At 50.1% G+C, this 25,470-nt stretch overlaps 1 protein-coding gene across 3 annotated transcripts in view; it reads left to right on the forward strand.

Annotated features, from left to right (window-relative positions):
* Positions 1-25,470, forward strand: part of LOC101173335 (collagen alpha-6(VI) chain) — a 43,092-nt gene that overhangs the window by 12,185 nt on the left and 5,437 nt on the right. For 2 of the 3 annotated variants that reach the window (XM_078933682.1, XM_023964474.2), the window contains exons 3-39: positions 869-1,468; positions 2,771-3,358; positions 3,929-4,501; positions 6,239-6,859; positions 6,947-7,507; positions 7,617-8,174; positions 9,511-10,089; positions 10,445-11,023; positions 11,095-11,444; positions 11,982-12,060; positions 12,140-12,285; positions 13,608-13,700; positions 14,197-14,250; positions 14,338-14,409; positions 14,485-14,511; positions 14,594-14,638; positions 14,828-14,881; positions 15,252-15,314; positions 15,676-15,741; positions 15,995-16,048; positions 16,275-16,310; positions 16,382-16,444; positions 16,995-17,057; positions 17,491-17,553; positions 17,893-17,955; positions 18,026-18,076; positions 18,161-18,196; positions 18,334-18,396; positions 18,470-18,532; positions 18,873-18,908; positions 18,980-19,016; positions 19,091-19,102; positions 19,477-19,970; positions 20,891-20,987; positions 22,331-22,978; positions 23,072-23,159; positions 23,225-23,313. In XM_078933682.1, the coding sequence (XP_078789808.1) occupies positions 869-1,468; positions 2,771-3,358; positions 3,929-4,501; positions 6,239-6,859; positions 6,947-7,507; positions 7,617-8,174; positions 9,511-10,089; positions 10,445-11,023; positions 11,095-11,444; positions 11,982-12,060; positions 12,140-12,285; positions 13,608-13,700; positions 14,197-14,250; positions 14,338-14,409; positions 14,485-14,511; positions 14,594-14,638; positions 14,828-14,881; positions 15,252-15,314; positions 15,676-15,741; positions 15,995-16,048; positions 16,275-16,310; positions 16,382-16,444; positions 16,995-17,057; positions 17,491-17,553; positions 17,893-17,955; positions 18,026-18,076; positions 18,161-18,196; positions 18,334-18,396; positions 18,470-18,532; positions 18,873-18,908; positions 18,980-19,016; positions 19,091-19,102; positions 19,477-19,970; positions 20,891-20,987; positions 22,331-22,978; positions 23,072-23,159; positions 23,225-23,313 (7,764 nt within the window). The remainder of the gene's footprint in view (positions 1-868; positions 1,469-2,770; positions 3,359-3,928; positions 4,502-6,238; positions 6,860-6,946; positions 7,508-7,616; positions 8,175-9,510; positions 10,090-10,444; positions 11,024-11,094; positions 11,445-11,981; positions 12,061-12,139; positions 12,286-13,607; positions 13,701-14,196; positions 14,251-14,337; positions 14,410-14,484; positions 14,512-14,593; positions 14,639-14,827; positions 14,882-15,251; positions 15,315-15,675; positions 15,742-15,994; positions 16,049-16,274; positions 16,311-16,381; positions 16,445-16,994; positions 17,058-17,490; positions 17,554-17,892; positions 17,956-18,025; positions 18,077-18,160; positions 18,197-18,333; positions 18,397-18,469; positions 18,533-18,872; positions 18,909-18,979; positions 19,017-19,090; positions 19,103-19,476; positions 19,971-20,890; positions 20,988-22,330; positions 22,979-23,071; positions 23,160-23,224; positions 23,314-25,470) is intronic. The other variant, XM_023964475.2, reaches the window with a different exon arrangement.

A 25,470-nucleotide genomic window follows, 5' to 3' on the forward strand; every position in this document is an offset into this window, starting at 1 on the left:
CCACGCCCACTTATTCACAGCAGAACAATCTCAGGTGTCCAGAAACGTCAGGATCTTAGGTCAACCTGAACAGATTTAGGTTTCAGTAGATCAGTGGTTCAGACTTTCACAGCTAACAGATTCAAAATGTCAGCAAAGATTAACCCACACTGGTAGGTCCTGGTCCTGGTCTGGTTCTGGTTTAGTCCTGGGCTGGTCCACTTCTGGTGTGTGTAGTTTTGCGTGTTTATGGGTGTGTGTGCGGTTGTGTGTGTATATAGTTATATGTGTGTAGTTATGCATTGGCGTGTGTGTGTAAGTGCAGTTGTGTGTAGTTGTATGTGTGTTTAGTTGGTTTGTGTGTGTGTGCATGTAGTTGGTGTGTGTGTTTGTAGTTGTGTGTGTGTGTATGTGCATGTAGTTGTGTGTTTGTAGTCGGTGTGTGTTTGTAGTTGTGTGTGTGTGGATGTAGTTGTGTTTGTGTGTGTGGTGTGTAGTTGGGTATGTGTAGTTGTATGTGTGTGTGCATGTGGTTGTGTGTGTGTCACTGTGGTGGGCCTGTCCAGAACCGGTCTTCACCCACAGACAGTGGAGGCTCCTGGAACCTCCTAGATCTCCTCAGGATTAAGCTCCACCTGCTGCTCTGGATCTCTCAAAGATCTAAGGGTTCTGCAGATGGCAGAACCGTCACTCAGATCTTTGTGAGCGCTCAGAGGCCTTCAGCCGTGGTCTTCTTCAGGCTTTCTGCATCGCTCCTGCTTTGCCCTCCATGCACCTCCACCGAGCATCACCTCCTTCCCGCTGCTCTCACCTGCTTCATGAGACCTGCAGCTGCTCCAGTGGTGGTGGGTTTCCTCTGGACGTCCATGACCTACCCTCTCCTCCTCAGTCTGCACTCAGGAAGTGAAGGCCGACATCGTCTTCCTGGTGGACGGCTCGTGGAGCATTGGCAGACCCAACTTTCAGCAGGTCCGCCACTTTCTGTCCACGCTGGTCAGCAGCTTTGATGTTAGTCCAGATCACGTCCGCATCGGCCTGGCGCAGTACAGCGACGATTCTCGCACCGAATTCCTGCTCAGAACCTTCCAGAACAACAGGGACGTCCTACAGTACATCGCCAGGTTGCCCTACAAGGGCGGTGGGACGATGACGGGGAAAGGCTTGGACTTCCTGCTGCAGGAGCACTTTGTTGAAGCAGCTGGAAGCCGGGCCAGCAGCGGCGTGACGCAGATCGCCGTGGTGATCACCGACGGCAAATCCCAGGACGAGGTGAAAAGCCAGGCTGAGAAACTGAAGCAGCGGGGAATTATTTTGTACGCCATTGGCATCAAAAATGCGATCCTAACCCAGCTGAAGGAGATCGCGGACGAGCAGAACATCTACACCGTGTCGGACTTCTCTGCGCTGCAGGGCATTTCCCAGAGCGTCATCCAGACGCTGTGCACCACGGTGGAGGAGGCCATGCGGCCGATTGGGCAGCTGTCTCCAGGTAACATCCCAGGGTCCTGCTGAACTGCATGGAGGACACCTGGAGATGTCTGTCCAGCAGCAGGTGGACTCTCAACCTTCTGCTTTTCAAAAAGAGTTGTTTATTTCTTTGATGATCTGAAGGTCAAATAGATGCACAAATAACTGAAGAAATGAATCTACAGATCTGCTGTTCCACCAACGTCTGGAGCTGGACTTGAGGTCCCACCGGGACATTTAGAAGCTCCTACCCCCCAGGCACAAGATGTCTACTAGAAAACAAATGTGCGTCTACTGTAGACGTCTACTAGAAAAGGTTTTTAAACGTGTGCTAGTAATCCCCTACTGTAACAGTTCAGATGACAACAGGAACAGGCTGCAGGAACCTCTGATAGAAAACGTGAAGAAGTCTACTTTGAACAGCTGCTGTTATCAAAGTGATTCTGTTTTCAGAACACAGACTGTCCTTTAGCATGACGGATCTTGTTGCACCCGTCCTTTTGAACACAGTCTCAAACGTTTGAAGGCTGGCCTCTGAAGCACACAAAACCACCATGGTTGCACCTTTTAAATTATTCTTTATGCTATTTAATTACCCTTTCCAAATAACCCTAACCCTACTCCAGAGAAATGGTGGCTTGTTAACAACATCCAAGGCATGATTGGACTGCGATGCAAACATCTCTACAAGAGAACAGCGACATGAATCCATGTCTGTTGGATGTAAAATACATAGATGTAGACATTGATTTAGAAATCTCTAATAGATGTGCTCGTGCCCAGTGGTTATATGACCCTAGTTAGGCTGTTAACTAGGGTCACGGTGCATAAAGGCACAGGCATGGAGAGGAGCAGCTTCTCTCTCTTGGGTCATGTTGTAGAATCTATTTACAGATCACAAGTTGAGACAAAGAAGTCCAAACACGACTTCTTAATAAAACAAGCAGATCTTCTCAGGACTGCGTCAGTTTTCTTTAAGTCTCTTTAGCATCCTGAGTGCCAAAAGTCTGTGATGGTAAGGTTCTGGTGTGCTCATAGTCATTGAATAGAAGGAGTCCTGTGGGTTTGGACGGTTTCCATGCAGGTTCTCCATGTCGTTCTCATCTTCAACTCAGTGAATGCAATCCTTCACCTGAAGACAAAATTGACCTGAATTCGTCTGAATTATTTAGCCGTTTTTATCACGTCTGTGATCGTTAAAAAAAGATTCTGCTTTTTCAGTTTGGACCAGGAGTTCAGCCACAAGGATCCAGGCCATCGCAGGGAACTGATAGGTTCCTCTTCGTCGTTTCAGGCTCCGACTCTTATCTGTTCTTCTCTGCAGAATGTGCTATGGCCACTGTGGCCGACATCGTCTTCCTGGTGGACGGTTCCTCCAGCATTGGCATTGACAACTTTGAGGAGGTCAGGCTGTTCCTCAGAGAAGTGGTCTCCGGTCTGGACATCGGCCCAGATAAGGTTCGGGTCGGCTTGGCTCAGTACAGCGACGAACCCTACCAGGAGTTTTTGCTGAAGGACCACTTCGATGCTTCATCCCTGCTGGCTGCTATCGAGAGGTTACCGTACAGGACCGGCCAGACGGAGACGGGCAAGGCCATCAGCTTTCTGCTGTCTCAGTACTTCACGGAGGAGGCCGGGAGCCGCGCCCGCCAGCGGGTGCCTCAGATCGCCGTGGTGATCACAGATGGGGACTCGTCCGACGATGTGGAGGAACCCGCTCAGCAGCTGCGGGAGCAGGGTGTCATCGTATTCGGCATCGGTGTGGGACAGGCCAACCTGGGGGAGCTCCAGCTCATCGCCAACCGGCCCGCGCAGCGCTTCCTGTTCACCATCGAAAACTACCAGGCCCTGCAGACGCTGACCAGCAGCCTGATGCAGACCATCTGCGTGTCCATGGAGGACCAGAGGCTGGGTGAGATCTGCTGCACACGCCGCTCCACACACACCTCTGTTTGAGATTAGGGAAGAACATCACCATCCAGGACGTGGGTGTGTGTGTGTGTGTGGGGGGGGGGGGGGGTGTGGGGGGGGGGGGGGGGTGAATGGGACCGTGACTGTGAAGCGCTTTGGGCCTTAATGAGGTCTTAAAGCGCCATATTTATCTTACGACCCTTTGGGTTCAGAAGGATCCAGACCATCACATGGACGATCAGTTCCTTCTTATTCTTAGGTTCTGAGTCTGTTCTTCTCTGCAGAATGTCTCCAAGCCAACATGGCTGACACGGCCAACAGAGTGGCTTCACATCTGCACTGAATCAATTAATACCAAGTGAAAAAAAAACTTTTTTTACAAATAAATGAGAGACCAGACATGCTGCAGCCGCAGGTCTGGTCTCATGAGCATTTGAATGTTTGTATCTTCTCTAACCTATCCGAGTGGTGATGCTAGAACCTGCAGGAAGAGTTCTGCACACAACAAAGCCGTCTCTTGGTTTTGTCTGGTCTCAGCGAGAGCAGAGCTCACCCTGTTTTTGTCTTCCAGCATTGGCAGAAAGGTTTGCAGACATCTTTGTCTTGGTGGACAGCGGCATTTCCCAGACAGAATTCCAGCAGGTCCGGTTGCTCCTCAACCGACTCACCAATCAGCTGAACCTTGGTGCGTCCACCAACCGCCTGGGCCTGGCTCAGTACGGCAAGGTGGTGAAGGTGGAGTTCCTGCTCAACAAGCACAACACTAAAGAGGAAATCCTGGACTCCCTAAAGCGCTTCCGCATTTCACGACCCCTGCCCTCCGATCCGCGTAACCTGGGCGCTGCCTTAGAGTTCGCCAGAGCCAACTTTTTCACAGTGGAGGCGGGGGGCCGGGCGGCAGTGGGCTCCCGCCAGTTCCTGGTTGTTCTGAGCGGGAAGGACTCTGATGATTCTGTGTACAAGGCCTCCCGTCTGATCAAGTCTGCCGGCATAACCGTGGTGGGAATGAGCCTCGGAGCATCCATGACAGAGATGAGCGTGGTCGCCACCCCCCCGTACGTCTACCAGATCCCTGTCGCGACCGCGGCGCCGACTCTCAAAGGGATCATTGGACAACAGCAACAAGATCCTGATCTGACCCAAGGTAAAGAATCTACCACAAGCTGTTGAACTGCTTTCCAATCAGTCCATCGGCCTGAAGCTCCGTTCCAGCACAGAAACCACAGACCTCCAAACAGACGAGCTGCCTTTCAATTAAAAAACAGTTCAATTCAGTTTGTAATTCCCAGGTAAAAAACAACATCCACGTGTTTTTGTTTGGTTTCTCCTGTTGGTCGGCCTCCAACCTGTTTTCTCATGGCTACAGTTCTAAACTAACCTCTTCAAAAGTATGTTTGGTTGGAGAGGAAGGTAAAGGGTTAAGGGAAAACCCATTGAACAAAATCTAGACTACAAAGACATTTGGAAACAATCTGTAGTTATTTCAATAAACCAACATTTACTACAAATGCTCCTGTAGTGAAACTGAATCAGACAGGAAACAGACAAATATCATCTGTATTATAAAAAAAAATTGTAACTGCATAAACACAAGTCTATTAGTCCTGTTAGTCCAGCTGTCTGCCTCTGGTTTCATTCATTTGCACATGTATGAAACACAGAGCGGCTCTCCTGGAACCACTTTCAGTCTAACCGTAAACCCAACAGGACAAACCTGGAAATGTCTTTTCAGATTTTCCTAGGTTTTTATTTCTGACTGGAGGAATCGCAGAGATGGCGTTTTTCACAGAACTTCAACAAACGTTTGAATGAGTTTTCACAAATCAATAACTTTATTTATGGATCTTCATTCTGTGTCAAAAGTCTTAAGACAGTTTTAAACGTTCTTTTTTTCTCTAGATTTCATACGGAGCTCATTAGAATGTGACACGGATTCTCCACTGACGTTTCTCGTAACCCTTGTGCTATCCTAGGCACTTTAACGTTGAGAGTTGGGTCATATAGACCCACTAGACAGAGCTCTGAACCTTTTTTCTTCAATGATTTGTGATCTTCACTGGTGTCCATGGATTACATGAAATCTTTCCACCTTTATCCACCTTTGTCATGGTAGGGAGAACACCTCAATGGAAGGGGGGGGGGGTCATCTAAGATAGAACAAGGGTTAATTATCAAAGTGGAAACTTAAAGTCAGACGCCAACTTCCGCTTCATTCAGGGTTAACCCTGGGGCAAATAAACTCAACAAAATAAAAGCATTCAACCATCACAATAAAAGTGAAATTTTCCAAATTTGATAACACGTTGACTTGAATGTTTGTAACTTTATTAGCAGCATCGTCCCAACATTAGAGAAAAAAAATTGGGAGGCATGTGACCGGACTGCATTGAAATCCAGAACACTGGATAGTCCTGCACTCTACGGTTTTTATCAAGTAGGGATTTGGGGTGGGGGGGTCCGTTATCAGAAATTAACGGACAACAGACGGTTGCTTTCGTGAAATCCATGGTCACTTATAAAAAGAAATAAATATTAAATGTCAAATTTTAGTACTTTATTCTTAAAATCGCTTTTTCACAAAAAGTGGACTGGGACATGGTGTGGCATGTTGTCATAGTAACAGCTTAGTCGGTACCGACCTCGACTGCAGCGGCAAAGGAAAACTACATCTATACTGATGATGACGATGTGTTAAAGAAAGCATCAGATCAGACAGAAAGTTCACCTCGTACCGCTTGTTTTTGTCAGATGATTAAGATAAGATTTGTTTTAAAGTAGCCAGCGCAGTGATACAGAAGATTTAAGCTAAGTGACCATAAATAAATGAGGTCATGAATGAACCCAGCCGCCACGACTGAACATTGGTTCCATCTGTCCACAGACTGCAGAGCGGCCAAAGTGGCAGACATCGTCTTCGTCATCGATCAGTCCGGAAGCATCGGAACGGCCAACTTCCAGCTGGTGCGCATGTTTGTGCACTCCATTGTGAGCGGACTGGATGTGGGTCAAAACAGAGTTCGGGTGGGCGTGGTCGTGTACAACGACAAGCCCGAGGCGCTGGTCTACCTTAACACCTTCAAAAACAAGCAGAACCTTCTAAACTTCATCCAAATCCTGCCTTACGTCGGAGGAGGAACCAAGACTGGAGCTGCGCTGAACTTCACCCTCCAGAGTGTCTTCACCAAGGAGAGCGGCAGCAGGACCAACACGGGTGTCCAGCAGGTGGCGGTGGTCATCACAGACGGAGAATCTCAGGACAGCGTGCGTGAGGCAGCAGCTTCTCTTCGCCGCTCAGGCGTCATCGTTTACTCTGTGGGAGTGGACAAAGCTAACGAGACAGAGCTGATCCAGATAGCCTCCCACCCCCCCAAAGAGCATGTGTTCATCGTGAAGAGCTTTGCTGAACTGACCCCCCTGAAAGTCAAGCTGCAAAAAGTCCTGTGCTACAACATCATCCGTCAGGCGGTGACGGTTGCTGGGCGAAGCAGCGCCATCAAAGAAGGTTCTTAGATCCACACTGACGGTTCCTCCAAATCCAGAAGAAGCCTTCACTCAGATCTAACATGAAACTTCTGCTTCTCCTTTCCAGGATGTCTCCAAACGGAGGAAGCAGACATCTTCTTCCTCATTGACCACTCCAGAAGCATTTACCCGTCTGACTTCAAGGACATGATAAATTTCATCATCGAGTTCATCCAGACCTTCCGGATCGGGCCGCAGTATGTCCGCATGGGCGTGGTGAAGTATGCAGACCTTCCAGAATTGGAGTTTGGACTGGAAACGTACATGGATGCCGAGAATCTGGAGACCGCGGTGAGGACCATTCAACAGAGGGGGGGCGGGACAGAAACTGGAAGGGCTCTGACTTTCATGGGAAGTCTATTTGACAAAGCCAAAGACTCTCGGGGCCACAAAGTCCCAGAGTACCTCGTGGTCATCACCGACGGGAAGTCCTCTGACGAGGTGAAGAGTCCGGCAGAGAAGCTGAGGTCCAAAGGTGTCACCATCTACACCATCGGGGTGAAGGAAGCAGACAAAAAGGAGCTGGAGGAGATCTCAGGAGACCCAAAAAGGATGTTCTTTGTCAATGACTTTGATGCCCTGAACCCCATCAAGGACAAGGTGATCACAGACATCTGTTCTGCTGACGGTGAGGGCAAATCCAGACCTTTCCTGATCCTTTCATCCTGTTTAAGGTTCCATGTTCTTGGTGCAGCTGTAACCAGACCAAACTGACCTCTCTGCTGTTCTGTCCGCAGTTTGCAAGGACTTATCAGGAGACCTGGTCTTCCTGATTGACAGCTCCGGCAGCATCTATCCACAAGACTACGAGAAAATGAAAGACTTCATGAAGTTTGTCATCAGCAGGTCCTTCATTGGGAGGAACGAGGTGCACGTTGGTGTCTTGCAGTTCAGCTCCAGCCCGCAGCCTGAGTTCGACCTCCGCAGCTTCTTCAGCAAGGAGGACATGCTGCAGGCCATCAATGGCATGCAGCAGCTGGGGGGGGGCACTCTGACGGGCGACGCCCTCACCGCCGTGTCTCAGTACTTTGACTCAGCGTTGGGAGGGCGTCCACACCTGCAGCAGAGGCTGGTGGTGGTAACCGACGGACAGGCTCAGGATGAGGTTCGAGGCCCGGCTGAGGCCCTCAGGGAAAAGGGGGTGAAGATTTATGCCATCGGCGTGGTCGACGCCAACACCACCCAGCTGTTGGAGATCAGTGGGTCACATGACAGGATGTACTCTGGCAGAGACTTTGATGCCCTAAAGGACCTGGAGAGTCTGTTGGCTCTGCAGCTGTGTGATCCACAGAGAGGTGAGGTTCCGAAACACACCTGTGCAGGATCCGTGGTTTCAGGTTTTACCTGAGCTCTTCCTCAGCACCTGTACAGGTTCAAAACCAAGCTCCTGTTTCTGCAAATGCAAAGTAGAAAATGACCATGTGCAGTTTATCCCCTGTAAAGAGAAGAAACCCAACCTTTTCTCTGGAGATCGTTTTGTCTGTGAGACTCTGGCTCAACTGTAGTCACATTTTAGACCTAAAACTGGCAGTGTCCATCATACCGTCTCTATTTTTGAACCTTAAACTCTGAAACTTCCAATCACTTGATCACAGAATGCTCCACTATCTTGTTGGCCTTCCTTTCATCAAATCATGAACTGGGCTGCACGGTGGGGTAGTGGTTAGCACTCTCGCCTCAAAATGAGAAGGTCCGGGTTCAAATTCCAGCCGGGTTCTTTCTGTGTGGAATTAGCAGGTTCTCCTTGTTCATGTGTGGGTTTTCTTCCAAATACTTGACTCATCGGTTGATTGGTGACTCTAGACATGAATGGGAGTTTGTGTGTCCGTGTGATGGACTGGTGACCTGTCCAAGGTTCCTTACCCTGAAGGAGCTGGGATAGGCTCCAGCAACTCCATGGCCCTGCACAGCAGAAAAGCATGAACAGCCCTCAACATTTGTCTGTGGCGAAGGACAGCAGCACAAAGTGCCTGTTAGCTCATGAGCGCCCCCTGAAGGCGTAACACTGTACTGTCTGCATCCCCTCGTGTTTGCTCTACAGCCTGACATCGATGATCAAAAGTAAAGATGTCACACTATTTGATCCCCCCTTAAATATGTGGAGCTGGCAACTCCTCAATAACGCACACTCTCTGAATGACCGTAACTCTTCAAGCGTTAACGCATTTTGTGTAATTCCAACGGATTCAGAAGCTGAGAAAAGCAGCTTTGCACTTTTTAGTAGTAAAATATTGTGTATCAGCGCAAAGCATCCGCTGCAAAATCTGTTGTACAAATACTTTCAGAGTGAACACTTTACAATAGTAAAAGTTTTACTATTGTAAAGTGTAATCACTTGAGCAATTTAAGTACTAAAGTGTTACCGTAGACCAGTTACCCTCACTTGCTGTGAAAGTAGTAGTAAAAAGTCATAAGAATACTCAATCCAATTGGTCTCCATTCTGTAAACACTACATTGGTGGACCCGAGGTGTGAAGGTTTGTCCATTTCTAAAGACACATCACTTTACTGCCTTACCTCCAGTTTTCTCTTTATTAGATCAGGACAGACAGGATTTAAATGACCATTGAAGACCAAAGTCACTGTACTTGTTTCTGCATCTGACCACCGTTCTGTTTGATTTTCAACCAGACTGCAAGAAGACGGAAAGGGCGGACATCATTTTCCTGGTGGATGGTTCCACCAGCATTTCTTTGGAGAACTTCAAAAGCATGCAGAAGTTCATGCTCTCCATGGTGAACCAAACCACCGTTGGTGAGAACCTGACTCGCTTCGGTGTCCTCCTCTACTCCAATGACCCAAAGATGATGTTCAAGCTGAACCAGTTCAAAACTAGACAAGAGGTCTTGAAAGCCATATCAGGCCTGAAGCCCCCATCTGGAGACACCTACACTGGCAAGGCTCTGAAGTTCTGTTTGCAGTTCTTCAGTGCTGAAAACGGAGGGCGAGCAGAGCTGCAGGTCCCTCAGATCCTTATGGTGATCACAGATGGAGACGCCACTGACCGGAACAACCTGGTTGAGCCGTCAGAGGCGCTGAGAAGCAAAGGAGTCAATATCTTCAGTATCGGAGTAAAGGGAGCCAACATGACGCAGCTAGAGATCATGGCTGGTCAAGACAAATCCAAAGTTTTCTTTGTGGACAACTTTGCCGCCTTGGAAGGTCTCTACAAAAATATCTCAAAGGAACTCTGCAACTCCACCAAGCCAGGTAAGGATGAGCATCTCAGCCACTCTTAGCTTTTGATTTTCCTTCTGATCTTCAAGTAATAGCTTCAAACTGACCTACGATATTTTGTACTTAGAGACCAGACTATCCAAAGTTCTCCAACTGTTAGATGTTTTTCAGTACCTCAGCAGAAATGAAATGCTGTGCTAAAGATTTTCTGCTTTAGAAATCTGAGACATGGTTGATCCACTTCACATCATGTGTGTCCATGTTTGTTGGGACCCAGTCTAAAATCTGAGTATTTCTAGATGTAGAACTGCAGATGAAGGCCGTCCAGCTCCTGGGGAAGTGGTTTTTGGGTTTCTTCAGGAGATTGATGGTTTCTATGGTTTTGCAGTTTGTGAGAAGCAGCAGGCTGACCTGGTCTTCCTCGTGGATCAGTCTGGCAGCATCCAAACGGGAGACTATGACCTCATGAAGAACTTCACCACAGAGCTGGTGAAAAGCTTTAGCATCGGCCAGAAGTTGGTGCGGGTCGGACTGGCCCAGTTCAGCAGCAGCTTTCAGCACGAGTTTTACTTGAACCAGTTCAGTGAGGACACAGAGGTGTCCGAGCATATCCTGGAAATGACACAGACTGGTGGGGGCACCAATATTGGACTTGCTCTCAAGTCCATCAGGGAGTATTTTGAAACCTCCCGGGGAAGCCGGAGGTCTGAGGGCATCTCCCAGAATCTGGTGCTGATCACTGATGGAGAGTCTCAGGATGACGTGGAGGATCCAGCCGATGACCTCAGGGCTCTCGGGATCGAGATATTTGCCATCGGCATTGGAGACGTCCATGATTTGGAGCTGCTGCAGATCACCGGTACCCCGCAGAGGCTCTTCACGGTGCAGAACTTTGGCAGCTTGGAGAACATCAAACAGAAGGTGGTCGACACCATCTGCAAGTCAAAACCCAGTGGAGATCCATCCTGTGAGTTTAAAGTCCACTTCATCCCGAGCTTTGTGTTGTCATGACTGACCTCAGGTTCTCCTCCACCACAGCCTGCACCATCGACATTGCCATGGGGTTTGACATCTCGACTAGAAGAGTTTCTGGAGAATCTCTGGTCAGCGGCCACAACAAGCTGCAGGCCTTCCTGCCGGAAATCGCCCGCTACCTTTCAACGGTTCCCCGCCTGTGCTGCACCAACAGCCCCGTTCAGAGCAACCTGGCCTACCGAGTGGTGAACGTGGACGGACGCGTCCTCTACGACTTCAACTTTGAGGCCCACGATGAGGACGTGCTGAGGAAAGTCATGGCACTGAGCTTGTCTGAGTCCACCTCCTTCAACAGGGCCATGCTGGGATCCTTCCGGGAGAAGTTCGAGGCCCAGTCCCAAGCAGGGGTGAAGGTGAGGCGCTGCTGTGGGATGGTCCTCCTGAACAGACTTTCCTATGAACAGAGGCTACAGGCCTTTAGCTTGTTTGTTAACTTCAGTCAGGTGTCTTTAACATTCACGGACGGATCCAACGATGAGCTCTATAAGCTTTAAGCTTTGAGCTTTTTAAGTTTGTTTGTATGTTTGGAGCCTCAGATTCTTAAGACGTTCTTTCCTATTTTCCTTCAGTTAATTCATAACCAAGGTCGTGTTAAGGAGCTGCAGAAAGGAAAATACCAAACCAAAAATAATATTAACTCAGATTTTATGTTCCAATTCAGTCCAGATTCCTTCAATAAAATCAGGAATGTGTGACTGCATTTAAAAAGTGATCTTTATATGAAGGACAGTCAGATCACATTCCATCCTGATGAAACCGACTGACTGTGGAGATGGAGAGACACCTTCTGGAAGACGTAACACCCCCCCCCCTTCACCCCCGACTGCAAGTGCTGACCATGCTGAAAGCGTGACGTCTGACAGGCTGACATGTCCTCCACTGCTGTCCAGGTGCTGCTGATCTTCTCAGATGGCCTCGATGATGACATCATGAAGTTGGAGCAGGAATCAGATCTGCTGCGACAGTCGGGTACTTTATGATGACCCCCCCCCCTCACACACACAGGTCAAACCAGTCATTTCTGAAAACGTGTCTTTTGGGCCTGCAGGAGTCAGTGCTCTGCTGGTTGTGGCTCTGGAGGGGGTCCGGGACACCGCCCAGCTACAGATGGTGGAGTTTGGTCGGGGATTCGGCTACAAGCTGCCTCTGACCATCGGAATGCCGAGCATCGGCAGCACCATCCTAAAACAGATTGTGAGTACTTCAGGGGTTCAGTGGTAACGTTAGCCTGTTCCGGAGATTTCTGCACATCTCCATACTTCAGATGTTTGTGATCATCACTGTGCTTCGTACACTGAGCAGCTCCCACACATGCTGCCTTCACAGACCCTCTGCATGTCTGCAGCTCAGGTTTTAGACTCACGAGAGAGATCTCCGGACTGGAACAAACCGCATCCTTAGTCCACAATGAGGAAATTCTTTGAAGCACAAAGTGCCTTTGTGATACTAGAAAAACTGCAAAAATATAAGAAATGTAAATTACATTAAACTAAAGCAGAAATACATTTAAATACATTTATTAACCCCCTTAATTAATGCAAACATGCATCAAACCATTTTGTCTCGAGAATGACCTCAATTTAGCATCTATGTAAAAAAGCAAAGAGATAAGCGATTTTTAAAAATGGAAATAACATGATCAGACGATTACACTGGATCCTATATTTATAGTGGATCATGTGTTTATAGTGGGTCACATGTTTATAGTGGATCACATGTTTAAAGTGGATCACGTGTTTATAGTGGATCACATGTTTACAGTGGATCACGTGTTTGTAGTGGATCACATGTTTATAGTGGATCACGTGTTTATAGTGGGTCACATGTTTATAGTGGATCACGTGTTTATAGTGGGTCACATGTTTATAGTTGATCACGTGTTTATAGTGGATCACATGTTTACAGTGGATCACATGTTTATAGTGGATCACATGTTTACAGTGGATCACATGTTTATAGTGGATCACATGTTTAAAGTGGATCACGTGTTTATAGTGGATCACATGTTTACAGTGGATCACGTGTTTGTAGTGGATCACATGTTTATAGTGGATCACGTGTTTATAGTGGGTCACATGTTTATAGTGGATCACGTGTTTATAGTGGGTCACATGTTTACAGTGGATCACGTGTTTACAGTGGATCACATGTTTATAGTGGATCACGTGTTTATAGTGGATCACATGTTTACAGTGGATCACGTGTTTATAGTGGGTCACATGTTTATAGTGGATCACGTGTTTACAGTGGATCACGTGTTTACAGTGGATCACGTGTTTATAGTGGATCACGTGTTTACAGTGGATCACGTGTTTATAGTGGATCACGTGTTTACAGTGGATCATGTGTTTATAGTGGATCACGTGTTTACAGTGGATCACGTGTTTATAGTGGATCACGTGTTTACAGTGGATCACGTGTTTATAGTGGATCACGTGTTTATAGTGGATCACGTGTTTATAGTGGATCACGTGTTTATAGTGGGTCACCTTTTCTCCCCCCGTCTTCGTCTACAGGATACTGTGGCGGACAGGGAGTGCTGCAACGTCATGTGCAAGTGTTCAGGCCACGAGGGCTTGCGGGGCTCTCGTGGCCCCCCAGGACTAAAAGTGAGTAGAAAACACGCCTTTCAGGCTTTCAGAGCAGCCTGAACTCTGACCTCTCTGAACTGGGGGTCTGAACACGACCAGAACAGGAAGTTGATGTGTGCATGACGTAAGCTCAGATGACTGATCTGCATTTGCCATGTTGATTTCTAAAATAGTTATTTTTGACGTAATACTTAAGTAATTCATCTTTGTCATGTGCTTTATCGATATCTTGTGATTTTTAATTCTGTCTGATAAAAAATGGGAACCGGATATTGATAAATCATGTAATAAAATGGTTATAGTATAACAGGGTGGGATTATATAAGTTCACTTCCTTCCACTCCCTTTCAAGCAATATTTATTAATATGTCTAATTATCCTAAGTTTGATTAGTTACTGTATGAATGTATAACTGATGATTATATTGCTGTTGTTGATTATTTCTACTTAATTGCTTGAAATAAACCATTTCAAATCAAAAATCAAAAGCTCGGAATGCTTTCTCTGTGAACAGGGCGGCTCAGGACAGAAGGGTTACCCCGGCTTTCCTGGGGAGGAGGGCGTCGCCGTAAGTTTGTCTTCATGTTAAGTCTTCTTCTGGAGTTACTTCTTCTAGACTAAATAAATAAATAAATCTGTGGACCCCTGGTTTCAGGGTGACAGGGGCTTCCCAGGACCTAGTGGGCCTCCGGGTCTGCAGGGATGTTCTGGACCCAGAGGGCAGAAGGTACTGCAGAGCTGCAGCAGCAGCAGAAGCCTTGGTTTATTCCTATGAAGATAATTCCTGTGCTTGTGTCTGCAGGGGGGCAGGGGCCTGAGGGGGAGCAGGGTGAGTGGACTCCACCATGAGGACCTTCTCAGGGATGAAAACTGTGCTGTGAGAAACGTTAGCTGGACTTTCTGTGTTTCAGGGTGAAGACGGAGAGGACGGGCTGGATGGAGTCAATGGAGAGCAGGTACCTGAAGCAGGTCTTCATCATCTTCATCGTCCAGGTCTGAACTGATGTTGGGGCAGAAGCTTCTGGAGATGATGGGAAAGCTGTTCCTCCGTCCTCCACACGTCTGCCTGCCTGTTGGAGACGAAGAGCCGTCCTTCAGCTGTGATCATGAGGCCGTTGGTGAAATGTTCCTTCCTCTTTCTGCAGGGAGAAGCGGGAAGGGTTGGAGCCCGAGGAGCGCAAGGAGACCCTGGAGATCCGGTAAACACAGCAGAACTGTTCTGCAGAGAAACCAGAACCACCTGTTCTGATTCTTTCTTTGCTGAAAGAAAGTAAAAACGATTCCTGCAGTTTTTCTGCATCACTCATACCGGATGCTGCTGAGAATGAGTGACGTCAAAACGGTTTCCTTCAGCTTCCACCTGGGTTTACTGACTCCAGGATCAGGTTTAAGATGAGAGAAACCGGTTTGCCTGCAGCTTTCTATAAAAGCCGCTTGTCTGTAGGGATGTCTGTGCACGTGCACGTGCACGTTTTTGGAGGAATTTGCCTGCAGCCGTCCATCATGAGGCAAACTTGTTGACCTCTGACCTCCAGCAGCTTGACTGACAGGTCATCTTCTCACCCTCAGGGTATCCCGGGTATCAGAGGGGAGCAGGGGCAGAAAGGGCAGCGAGGACTGAGAGGAGATGTGGTAAGTTCAGTCCTGCATTCGGGTCAGAACCGGCTATGACTGACAGAAACGCCTCTCCAGAGAAGGACGAGACTGAGGCATCAGAACAGGAAACGTGGTGGAAGGACTTTTTATTTATTCTTTTTATTTTATCATTAAGTTCTATAGATTTCCAGGCTCAAAAGTCAGAAGAAGATTTGTTAAACCCGTCAGTGTCAGACTGTGGTCCTCTGCCAAAGACAAGAACGTTGTCAGTGATTCACAGGGCCCAGCACAGAGCCTGGGGGAACGCCAACTGTCAATGTTTTCCTCTTCAGTTTGGGTTCCCCAGGAGCTCCGCCGTCAGCACAGCTGGACCAACTTCTTTTGCTTTGTCTTGCAGGGTGAGCCGGGGGCTGATAACACCTCCAGTGGACCGAGGGGGGAGCTCGGTAATCCAGGCCAACCGGTAAGAAGCGGTTGGACGGTGGTTGGATGGACACAGTGGCTGTCTAACCTGGGATTTGAACCTCTGGCCATCTGACAGATTAACGCCTCACTCTCAACACTCAAGTATTAAAAACTGTCATTTGAGATTTAAAGATCAGACATTTCAGAATCAAAGCGTTCTAGGAGCTGTGGCCTCTTGCAGGACTGTTCTGTCCACCTTAAGCGTAAAGATTTAAGGTGGTTTTAATGTTTAAATGCTTTCAAATGTGCAGGGGCCCCCCGGATCTGACGGCCGGCCTGGGGAGAGTGGAGTCATCGGAAACCAGGTGAGACTGGAAGTGTTAAAGAATTGAGACACCTTGATGTTGATCAGAACCCTGTTTCTGTAGATGTTTTGGTAAAAATACTATTTAGATTCTAACTGAACGTTTTGTTCACATCTTTACCGTAGTTTGTGATTTGCTAATTTTAACACCAAACTTGGTTGAGCTGCTGGTTCAGCAGAAGGAGATGTTTCTGATGAGGACCTCCACTGCTTTGTCTTTGCTGTAGGGTCCAGAAGGACGGCGAGGGCCTCCTGGTGATACGGTAGGAGCCCAAACAAAAGCAGCTGAACACAAACGTACCAACTGACTCACACTCACACTGCATCTGTGCAGGGTCCTCTAGGACCCACTGGCTCTGATGGAGAACCAGGCTCCCCAGGACCTTCCGGTGCACAGGTGAGTTATCAGAATCTCTGTTGTTTTCATCAAGGCATGAAAGATCAGTACAGGTTCCACCAAATGATCCCTTTTGGGCCACGCCCAGTTGTGCTTTACATTGAGGTTACTCTGTAAAGAGGAAGTAATGTTCAGGTAACTGCACCTGTAAACACAGTCTGCAGTCTGGGTCCTGAGTGTGTCCGCCGTGACGCTCGCCGTGACGCTCGCTGTGACGCTCGTTGTTACCTGAAGACGAATCTCCGCTACAGACATGCAGTCAGATCCGAGATCTTGGTTTATTTTAGAATCTATCATTTTCTCGTTCATGAGGGGTTTTCATGCTTAAATCTGAGGTGCAGCAGTTTGATCCTCTTTGGTAATTATCTCATCTTTAGACAAACCTCTAATCAGAATTTTTGTGTCATGATGGAAACAATGAAAACATAACCTGATTAACGCCAGAAACAAAGATAATAAACAGACGAATGAACCTTCTGAGGCGTTCTGTTATAGCAGGAGATCCGGGATTTCTCTGCTGCCTCCTTCATGAACCTGGTTGTGTCTGCAGGGATCCATGGGGCCCAGAGGTCAGCCCGGACAGAGAGGGATCTTCGGCTTCCCTGGACGTGAGGTCGGCTCATCTCCCCACACATGAAAAAAAAAAAGTCTGAGTTAAAAATGCAATAGTCTGCCGGCTGAGGTGCAGCTGAAGGTCCTGAGTGTCTGCACCGAAGATGGAGCTGAGCCTCACATGTGAACCGGGTCAGCGCCAGGATCATTAGGTCCTCAACCACAGATCAAAGATCACTGCAGACCTGCCCCTGTTGTGTTCATGGGGGGGGGGGTCAGAAACTGTTCCAGTTTCCGGGTTCCTTTCTGTTCAGTTCTGTTTTTTTCTGAATCACAGGTAAGTATGTAGAGTTGGAGGCTCCGCCCCTTTGGATGGATGGATGGACGGATGCCTTTTATTTAGAGTCAGAGCTGTGGGCTTGTAGATCCTGCAGCTCCTTCGGCCACAGAAGCTCCTTTATGGGTCGGACCTTCATCTTTCTGTGGTTCTGCAGGGTGATCCTGGACCGGCTGGACCTCCAGGATCCGCCGGCCGCCTCGGCGCTAACGGACGGAAGGTGAGTGATGAACATTTGTTCCCCTCTGAATCTGGTTGGATCATCAGAGGGCTGAGCTGAGATTTCCTGAAGGTGGCGCTATAGGGTCCTGTGGAAACTGATCTTTGTGGAGTTTGTCCTTCCACTTTGATAAATTTGAATGCAGGTAGAACGTTTTTCAGGTGGAAATCATTTTCGAGCCTGAAACAAACATCTGAGCTGCTCGGTGAAGCTCCGCCTCCAGGGGGCGCTGTAGACACACGTGTGAACCTGGACCTTCCCTGAGCCCTCTGACCTCTGGTCAGGGAACGTCCGGGTTCAGCACTGATGCTCCAATGACTTTTGCCGGTGTTCTCACAGGGAGAACAAGGAGAACCTGGAGCCCCAGGAACTCCAGGACCCCAGGGGCCCAGAGGAGCACCGGTAAGCAGCTGGGATGTTTTGGAGCAGATGTCCTGAAGTAAAGTTCATGACTGACAGAAGCTGCTTTCAGGGTCAGGACGGCAGAGACGGCTTTGGACCCGAAGGACCTAAAGGTGTCAAGGTTCGGAGGAGGGTTCTGCTGCAGAGTCAGACTTTGATGTTCTTGTTGTGCTCTGAGGGTTCTGTCTTGGTTCCTGTCATGCAGGGAGATCCTGGGTTTCCTGGATTCCCGGGTCTGCAGGTGAGATGGACTTTCTCCAAAGAACCGAAGCGTTTCTGCTCAACAGACCAAGAATGCTCAGAAAGATCTGCAGATGTTGGACGTTTGCACTCAGAGGTGATGTCTGAACCTTCCTGAGCCTCTCTGTGGTTCTGCAGGGGGAGGCGGGCTTGAAGGGACCCAAAGGACTGCTGGGACGTAAGGGGAGCCAGGCCCGCGGGGTGAGGGCCGGTCCTTCTGCCGGAGTTCCCGCCGCTCCTCTTCTGCGCTGACGTCTGTGTCTGATGCTTTCAGGGAAACTCCGGCCTTCCGGGGGAGTCCGGCGTGAACGGAGATCCGGGATATCCGGGACACAAGGTGAGTCCACGGGCCGATCCGGATCAGAGACTCGGACACTTCAGGAGCTTCCTGACCCACAGAGGCAGGTTCTCCGTGGTAACCAGCAGAGCGGATGATCTCTGAAGCTTTCTGATTTTAAAAGAGACTCTGGTTTCAACCAAAAAAGTTCTGGTTCTGGTTCAGCAGCGGTCGGGTTCATCTGAAAGCAGGTCTGGTGGGACGTTCCTCAACGTTCCTGCAACCTTTCTGGCTGATCCTTGAACATTTGAGCGGATCGTCTGAACAAGAACGTCCGTCATGTCATTAACACCCCCCCACCGCGGGGGCGGGGCTAAAGACGGTCTGCTTCTCTTCTCAGGGCCCCCGAGGTTCTCCTGGAGCCAGAACCATGTCTGTGAGTCTGTGTGAGAGTCTCTGCTCTTCAGTGAACCTTCATCAGGTGATGATGATGATCTCTGTCTGCAGGAGTGTCAGCTGATCACCTTCATCAGAGACAACTGCGGTGAGTTCGAGTTCCTCACGTACCTCCCAGCGCCAGCAGCTCCTCCTGTAACTCAGTCTATCCTCTCCTCACAGCGTGCTCCTCCGGTACGTATGTCCGCCGTGATGCTCGCCGTCACCTGAGGGACCATGAAGAAGCAGAAACTTTCAGATGAAGGCTCACAGCCGAGTCTTCCTCATCTTTGATGTTTGTGAGGAAGAGGAGGAGGAGTTCTGTAAAAGAATCTCTGACATCAGTCAGAACCAGAACCAGAAGGTTCTGCAGTCTGGAGACTGAAATGCTTCTTTTGAGGTTCTCAGGACCAGGTGAAGGTTTTTGGACTTGTGTTCCGTCAGAGCTGCTATGAACCAGCACTTCCTGGTTTCCACCAACGTCTCGGGTCATGAGAGGAACGTGTTTGAACGCGGGTTCTCCCGGTTCCTGTCACGGCTGGATCAGCAGCTTCCTTCTGGGTTTGCAGGTCCTTCGGAATGCCCGGCCTATCCCACCGAGCTGGTCTTTGGTCTGGACATGTCCGACGACGTGTCTGCCGCCGCCTTCGAGACGCAGCGCTCCGCCCTCCTGGACCTGCTGGAGGGCATCAGCATCGCTGAGAGCAACTGTCCGTCGGGCGCACGCGTGGCCGTGGTGGGTTTCAACCAGCGCAGCACGCGCCTGATCCGCTTCCAGGACTACCACCGCAAGTCTCAGCTGATCGACGCCGTGAAGAACGTCGCTCCAGAGAAGACCAAGAACAAGCGCTTCCTGGGCGCCGCCATGCGCTTCGTGGGTCAGAACCTCTTCAAGCGCGTGCGAGCAGGAGTGATGGTGAGGAAGGTTGCCGTGTTCTTCTCCAGCGGGCCCACGCAGGACGCCAAAGACGTGCTGACCGCGGTCATGGAGTACCGCGGCCTGAACATCGTCCCGGTGGTCATCTCTCTGAGCGACGCCCCTGCCGTCAGAGCTGCAGTGGAGGTGAGAGCGATGGCGGTCTCCCGACGCCAGACACAAGGCCACGCCCCTGAAACAGGTGTTCTGTGCAAAAGAGAGCAGGTTCTCTGTGATGCTGATGTCCGGGTCACCCCAACCTTTCTTTCGCCACGGACCGGTCTTTAAGATGAGGCGGAGAGAGCTTTTATTTTGATAGATGACCTACATGAAAACAAACTGTGGTATTTTCTAAACATAATAAACATGAATTATAACATGAGCAACGTCCTCTCTGCCGGCAACACTCTGGTCACTATGGTAACGTTTAAACATGCCTTCAAAATAAGAGCATGGAAAATCCAACTCCCCTCAATGCTGAATGGTTGGAGGGAATCTCCCGTTGGGATGAATCCGTATTTTCAGTAGGACTCCTGACACTGTCTATTAAATGTAGCTTTCTGTTTCTGGAAGTGGAAGGCTCCTCTTCTGCCTCCTATCTGGGCCTTTTCCCCTTGGCAAAGAAACTTTCTAAAGACCTTTGTTTTTTACTCATTTAGCTAGTTCCTGGGTTTTATTTTAGCGGTAACCTGTCACGTGACAGAGACGAGCGCCTTGGCCTGCGTCAAGAGTGACAGACGGATGGAACAGAGAATCTGGCAATTTTTCAAAATAAAACATCTTTCAGATTCAGAAATAAATAAAATGGACGTCATATAATTTATTTTATTCTTTCTGTACCAAATGGCCCACGGACCGGTACCGGCCCGCGGGTTGGGGACCGCTGTCCTGGAGCACGGAATGACACAAACCTCATTTCAGGTTCTCTCGACCTCATTGGTCCTCAGGCCTGTAAAAGCAGGACCGACGCTCCCCCCATCCACATGGATCCTTACCTGAGCCTTCATTGTGTGTGTGTGGGGGGGGGGGGTGTCAATGGGTTCTCTGACCGCTCCTGATTCTTCCAGGTGGACGACTCGGGTAACTCCATCTTCATCCACCTGGAGAACCCAGAGGACCTGGGTTCTTACCTGAAGAGGGTCAAGGACTGCGCCATCTGTTACGGTAAGAAGACCTGCAGCCTGTCTGTCGGGTCAAAGGTCGGATCACTGCAGTGTCTGACTGTCCTGTGATGTCACTTCCTGTTTTCTGTTGAGTACGGTCATCTTCAGCTCGGCTCAGATGGTTTTCCAGCAGAAGGTTGAGGACCGTTTCAGGATCAGAGGACTGAACAGGACCAGCTTGAGGTTTGGGTTCTGACCCAGCTTCAGGCTGACATCTGCAGGATCTCTGAGCAGAACACCAACGTTTCCAGGCTCTTTAGAGGAACAAAACCAAAGATCGGCTGAGTCCTCTGACTGACAGCAGCAGCGTCTGCCGTCCACTGAAGCCGAGCAGATGGGATCTGTGAACAACTGCAGCCCAGATGGAACCAGGACCGGGTTCTGCACAGGAACCATCAGGAACATCTGCAGGCAGCAGAGAAGACCTGGAGCTGAGCTCTGACAGACGGGTTAGAAAGAACCTGAGAAGAATCCTGCAACCATCGGGACGTCCCGATGGAGAAATGTGACGGTTCAAACTTCAGGGTCTGAGCTTTAATGTGGAACCCAGAGATGGGAGAACGTCTTCCTCTGGGCTTCTCCACCCGTGTCTGCAGTCGCTCAGTGAATCTTCCTCTTCCACGCCCCCCCCTCCTTCACTCATCAATAGCATCACCCGGTCTGCAGCATCCGTGGTCTTTGCCCCTCCCTCAGTCCTGGTTCAGTCTTATCACTTCCTGCCTGGATTACAGCAACTCCCTCCTTGTTGGTTTGCCAGAAATAAACTCTACATGTTGAGAACTCAGCTGGCAGAATTATCACTGAAACACATCACAGCTGGTCTGCAGCAGCTCCACCACCAGCTGCTGGTCACTCACCCAATTACCGACAAAATACTCCTCCTGACTTTTAAATCCATCCTCAACCTTGCCCCCCATGTCTATCAGATCTTGTTCATGTGGCCACACCCACCCGTAGCCTCAGATCCTCCTCCTCCCTTCATCTGGATGTCCCCAGACACCCCCCCTCTCCCACAATTCACCAAGAAACTAAAAACTCACCTTTTCCAACTTGCATATTTCCCTCCATGACGTCCTATTTTAGATGTATATTTCATTTTTATTTTTGTGTACGGCGACCTTGGGTTCCTTGAAAGGCGCCTAACAGATAAATTGTATTGTTTATTATTCACAAACATCTGGAGCAGGAATCTCACAGCTGGATGTTTTATCTGAAACCTGCTGGAGGTTTGAGGACGGATGGACCGACGTCCAACCACAAAAAGTTCTGCATGGGTCTGAAAATCTTTGAGACTTTTCTAGCTCAGCATGTCCCCCCCCCCCACCCCCCTCCCCGTCTCTGCAGACCCCTGCAGACCATCAGTGGACTGCTCCTTTGTCCGGGACCAGCCTCAGCAGGTGAACGTGGACCTGGCGGTGGTGGTGGACGGGTCCAGGGAGGTTCAGGTGGACGAGTTCGCCGGCGCTCAGCAGCTGCTGGGCTCGGTTTTGGAGCAGCTGGCCGTGAGTCCTCAGCCCAGACGGCCCGGGAACCTGGCCCGGGTGGCCGTGGTCCAGCATGGCGGTGCCCAGGCCCCCACGCTGGAGTTCGGCCTGCAGACCTTCCAGAACCGGGACCTGATGAAGAGACACCTGCTCCAGACCATGAGGCAGCAGGGCGGCCCCTCCCTGCTGGGACAGACGCTGAACTACACCCTGAGGGAGGTGCTGCCGAAAGCGGGCCTGACCCGCCGGAAGAGGGCTCTCCTGACGGTGCTGGCGACCCGGACGGCCTCCGCAGACCGGAGCGCGCTCAGAACCCTGTCCCTGAAGGCCCAGTGTGACGGCGTGGCGGTGTTCGTGCTGACGGTCGGACGCCGCTACAACCAGACGCAGGTGGAGGAGCTGGCCAGCTCACCTGTGCAGCAGCACCTGGTCCACCTGGACAGGCTGGGGGACGAGGAGCGGGGCTACGCCCAGCGCTTCTTCAGGGTCTTCCTGTCCGCCCTCAGCAGTAAGACCCGTCACGTCTGTACAAAGAATTCAACCAAACTTTATTGATAAAGACGGTCGACAAACAACCGCCACCATTCTGTCTGCTTTTCAGAGGACATCAGCCCCTACCCCCCCGCCAGTTTACGAACAACCTGTAGTGAACTGCGCGACCAGGAGGGGGGGCAGACCGTCTTTCCAGGGTAAAAACACCGTCACTTCCCCCCCACATTTCAGGACGTCCCACTTCATCAGTGTGTCTTTTCAGGGGGGGAGGACAGCAGGAGGCGGGTCAGCTGGACCCCCCAGAGACCAGAGGAGACGGGCTGATACTGCACCCCGGAACCGGATTCAATGGTGAAGCACACAGACTGGTCCAAACAGAACCAGAACATCTGCCAGCTGACACGGTCCAAAGCCGGGGGTGGGGGGGGGTGGGGTTGGACATGAACCCAATTCTGTTCCATGAGCAGCAGTTTACAAACTTTTCCTCTTCATCGTCCTTGAAGGTCCAAGTGTGGACAGCAGCGGCTGTGCAGTCCGGTTCTGGAATGGCAGTTGGTTCTGCTGCTGCAGCTGCTACTGGATCGCAGTCTGACTGCGTCTCCAGATGGGCGATCGCCTGCTTGACTTCCCCATGAGTTGGGGTGGATAGAGCCCCCCCTCGTGTCCTTCTTGCAGACGTCTTTTGGGACGCCCTCTTGCGGCTTGGGGATGCGGCCTGCATGAGTGCTGCTCACTTTGGCTCGTTCCAGCGCCTCTGTGTTTGGGACCTTGTCCTGCCACTGACCTGCAGCACGCGCCGCGGCTTCTTCTCACGCCTCGCGTAGGTGGTCCACGTCTGGCTGCCGTAGAGGACTGAGCACGCAGGCTTGGTGGACCGCAGTCTGGTCTCAGTGAGGCTGGACTTGGCCATGACTGCAGCTGCCTTTGCCATTCTGCTGTTGATCTACGAGTCGATGGACTGGAGGTCGTGGACCCGAGGCCGCTGAGGTTCTCCACAACGTCCAGGACGTATCTGTCCGTGATTGTTGGGGGCTCTCAGTGCCCTGAGCCATTTCATTGGTCTAGTTCAGACTGATGGTAGGTCCAAACGCCTTGCTGAAGCTGCTGAAGTCCTCCTTTAGTGTGTGATGTCATCAGCAAAGAGCAACTCACGGATGACTTCTGTGACTTTAGTCTTGGCATGAAAACGGGCTAAACTATAGAGCTCGCCATCGCGCAACAAGACGGGCTAAACTATAGAGTTCGCCATCACGCACCAAGACGGGCTAAACTATAGAACTCGCCATCACGCACCAAGACGGGCAAAACTATAGAGCTCGCCACCACGCACCAAGAAGGGCTAAACTATAGAACTCGCCATCACGCACCAAGACTGGCTAAACTATAGAACTCGCCATCACGCACCAAGACGGGCTAAACTATAGAACTCGCCATCAAGCAGGAATACGGGCTAAACTATAGAGCTCGCCATCACGCAAGAAGACGGGCTAAACTATAGAGCTCGCCGTCACGCACCAAGACGGGCTAAACTATAAAACTCGCCATCACGCACCAAGACGGGCTAAACTATAGAGCTCGCCATCACGCACCAAGACAGGCTAAACTATAGAGCTCGCCATCGCGCACCAAGACGGGCTAAACTATAAAGTTCGCCATCACGCACCAAGAAGGGCTAAACTATAGAACTCGCCATCACGCACCAAGACGGGCTAAACTATAGAACTCGCCATCACGCACCAAGACGGGCTAAACTATAGAGTTCGCCATCACGCACCAAGACGGGCTAAACTATAGAACTCGCCATCACGCACCAAGACGGGCAAAACTATAGAGCTCGCCACCACGCACCAAGAAGGGCTAAACTATAGAACTCGCCATCACGCACCAAGACTGGCTAAACTATAGAACTCGCCATCACGCACCAAGACGGGCTAAACTATAGAACTCGCCATCAAGCAGGAATACGGGCTAAACTATAGAGCTCGCCATCACGCAAGAAGACGGGCTAAACTATAGAGCTCGCCGTCACGCACCAAGACGGGCTAAACTATAGAACTCGCCATCACGCACCAAGACGGGCTAAACTATAGAACTCGCCATCACGCACCAAGACGGGCTAAACTATAGAACTCGCCATCACGCACCAAGACGGGCTAAACTATAGAACTCGCCATCACGCACCAAGACGGGCTAAACTATAGAGCTCGCCATCACGCACCAAGACAGGCTAAACTATAGAGCTCGCCATCGCGCACCAAGACGGGCTAAACTATAAAGTTCGCCATCACGCACCAAGAAGGGCTAAACTATAGAACTCGCCATCACGCACCAAGACGGGCTAAACTATAGAGTTCGCCATCACGCACCAAGACGGGCTAAACTATAGAGCTCGCCATCACGCACCAAGACAGGCTAAACTATAGAGCTCGCCATCGCGCACCAAGACGGGCTAAACTATAGAGCTCGCCATCGCGCACCAAGACGGGCTAAACTATAGAGCTCGCCATC

This window comes from Oryzias latipes, chromosome 16 (assembly GCF_053564925.1).
Source record: "Oryzias latipes strain Hd-rR chromosome 16, Olatipes_Hd-rR_3.1".
In the NCBI taxonomy this organism is placed as follows: domain Eukaryota; kingdom Metazoa; phylum Chordata; class Actinopteri; order Beloniformes; family Adrianichthyidae; genus Oryzias; species Oryzias latipes.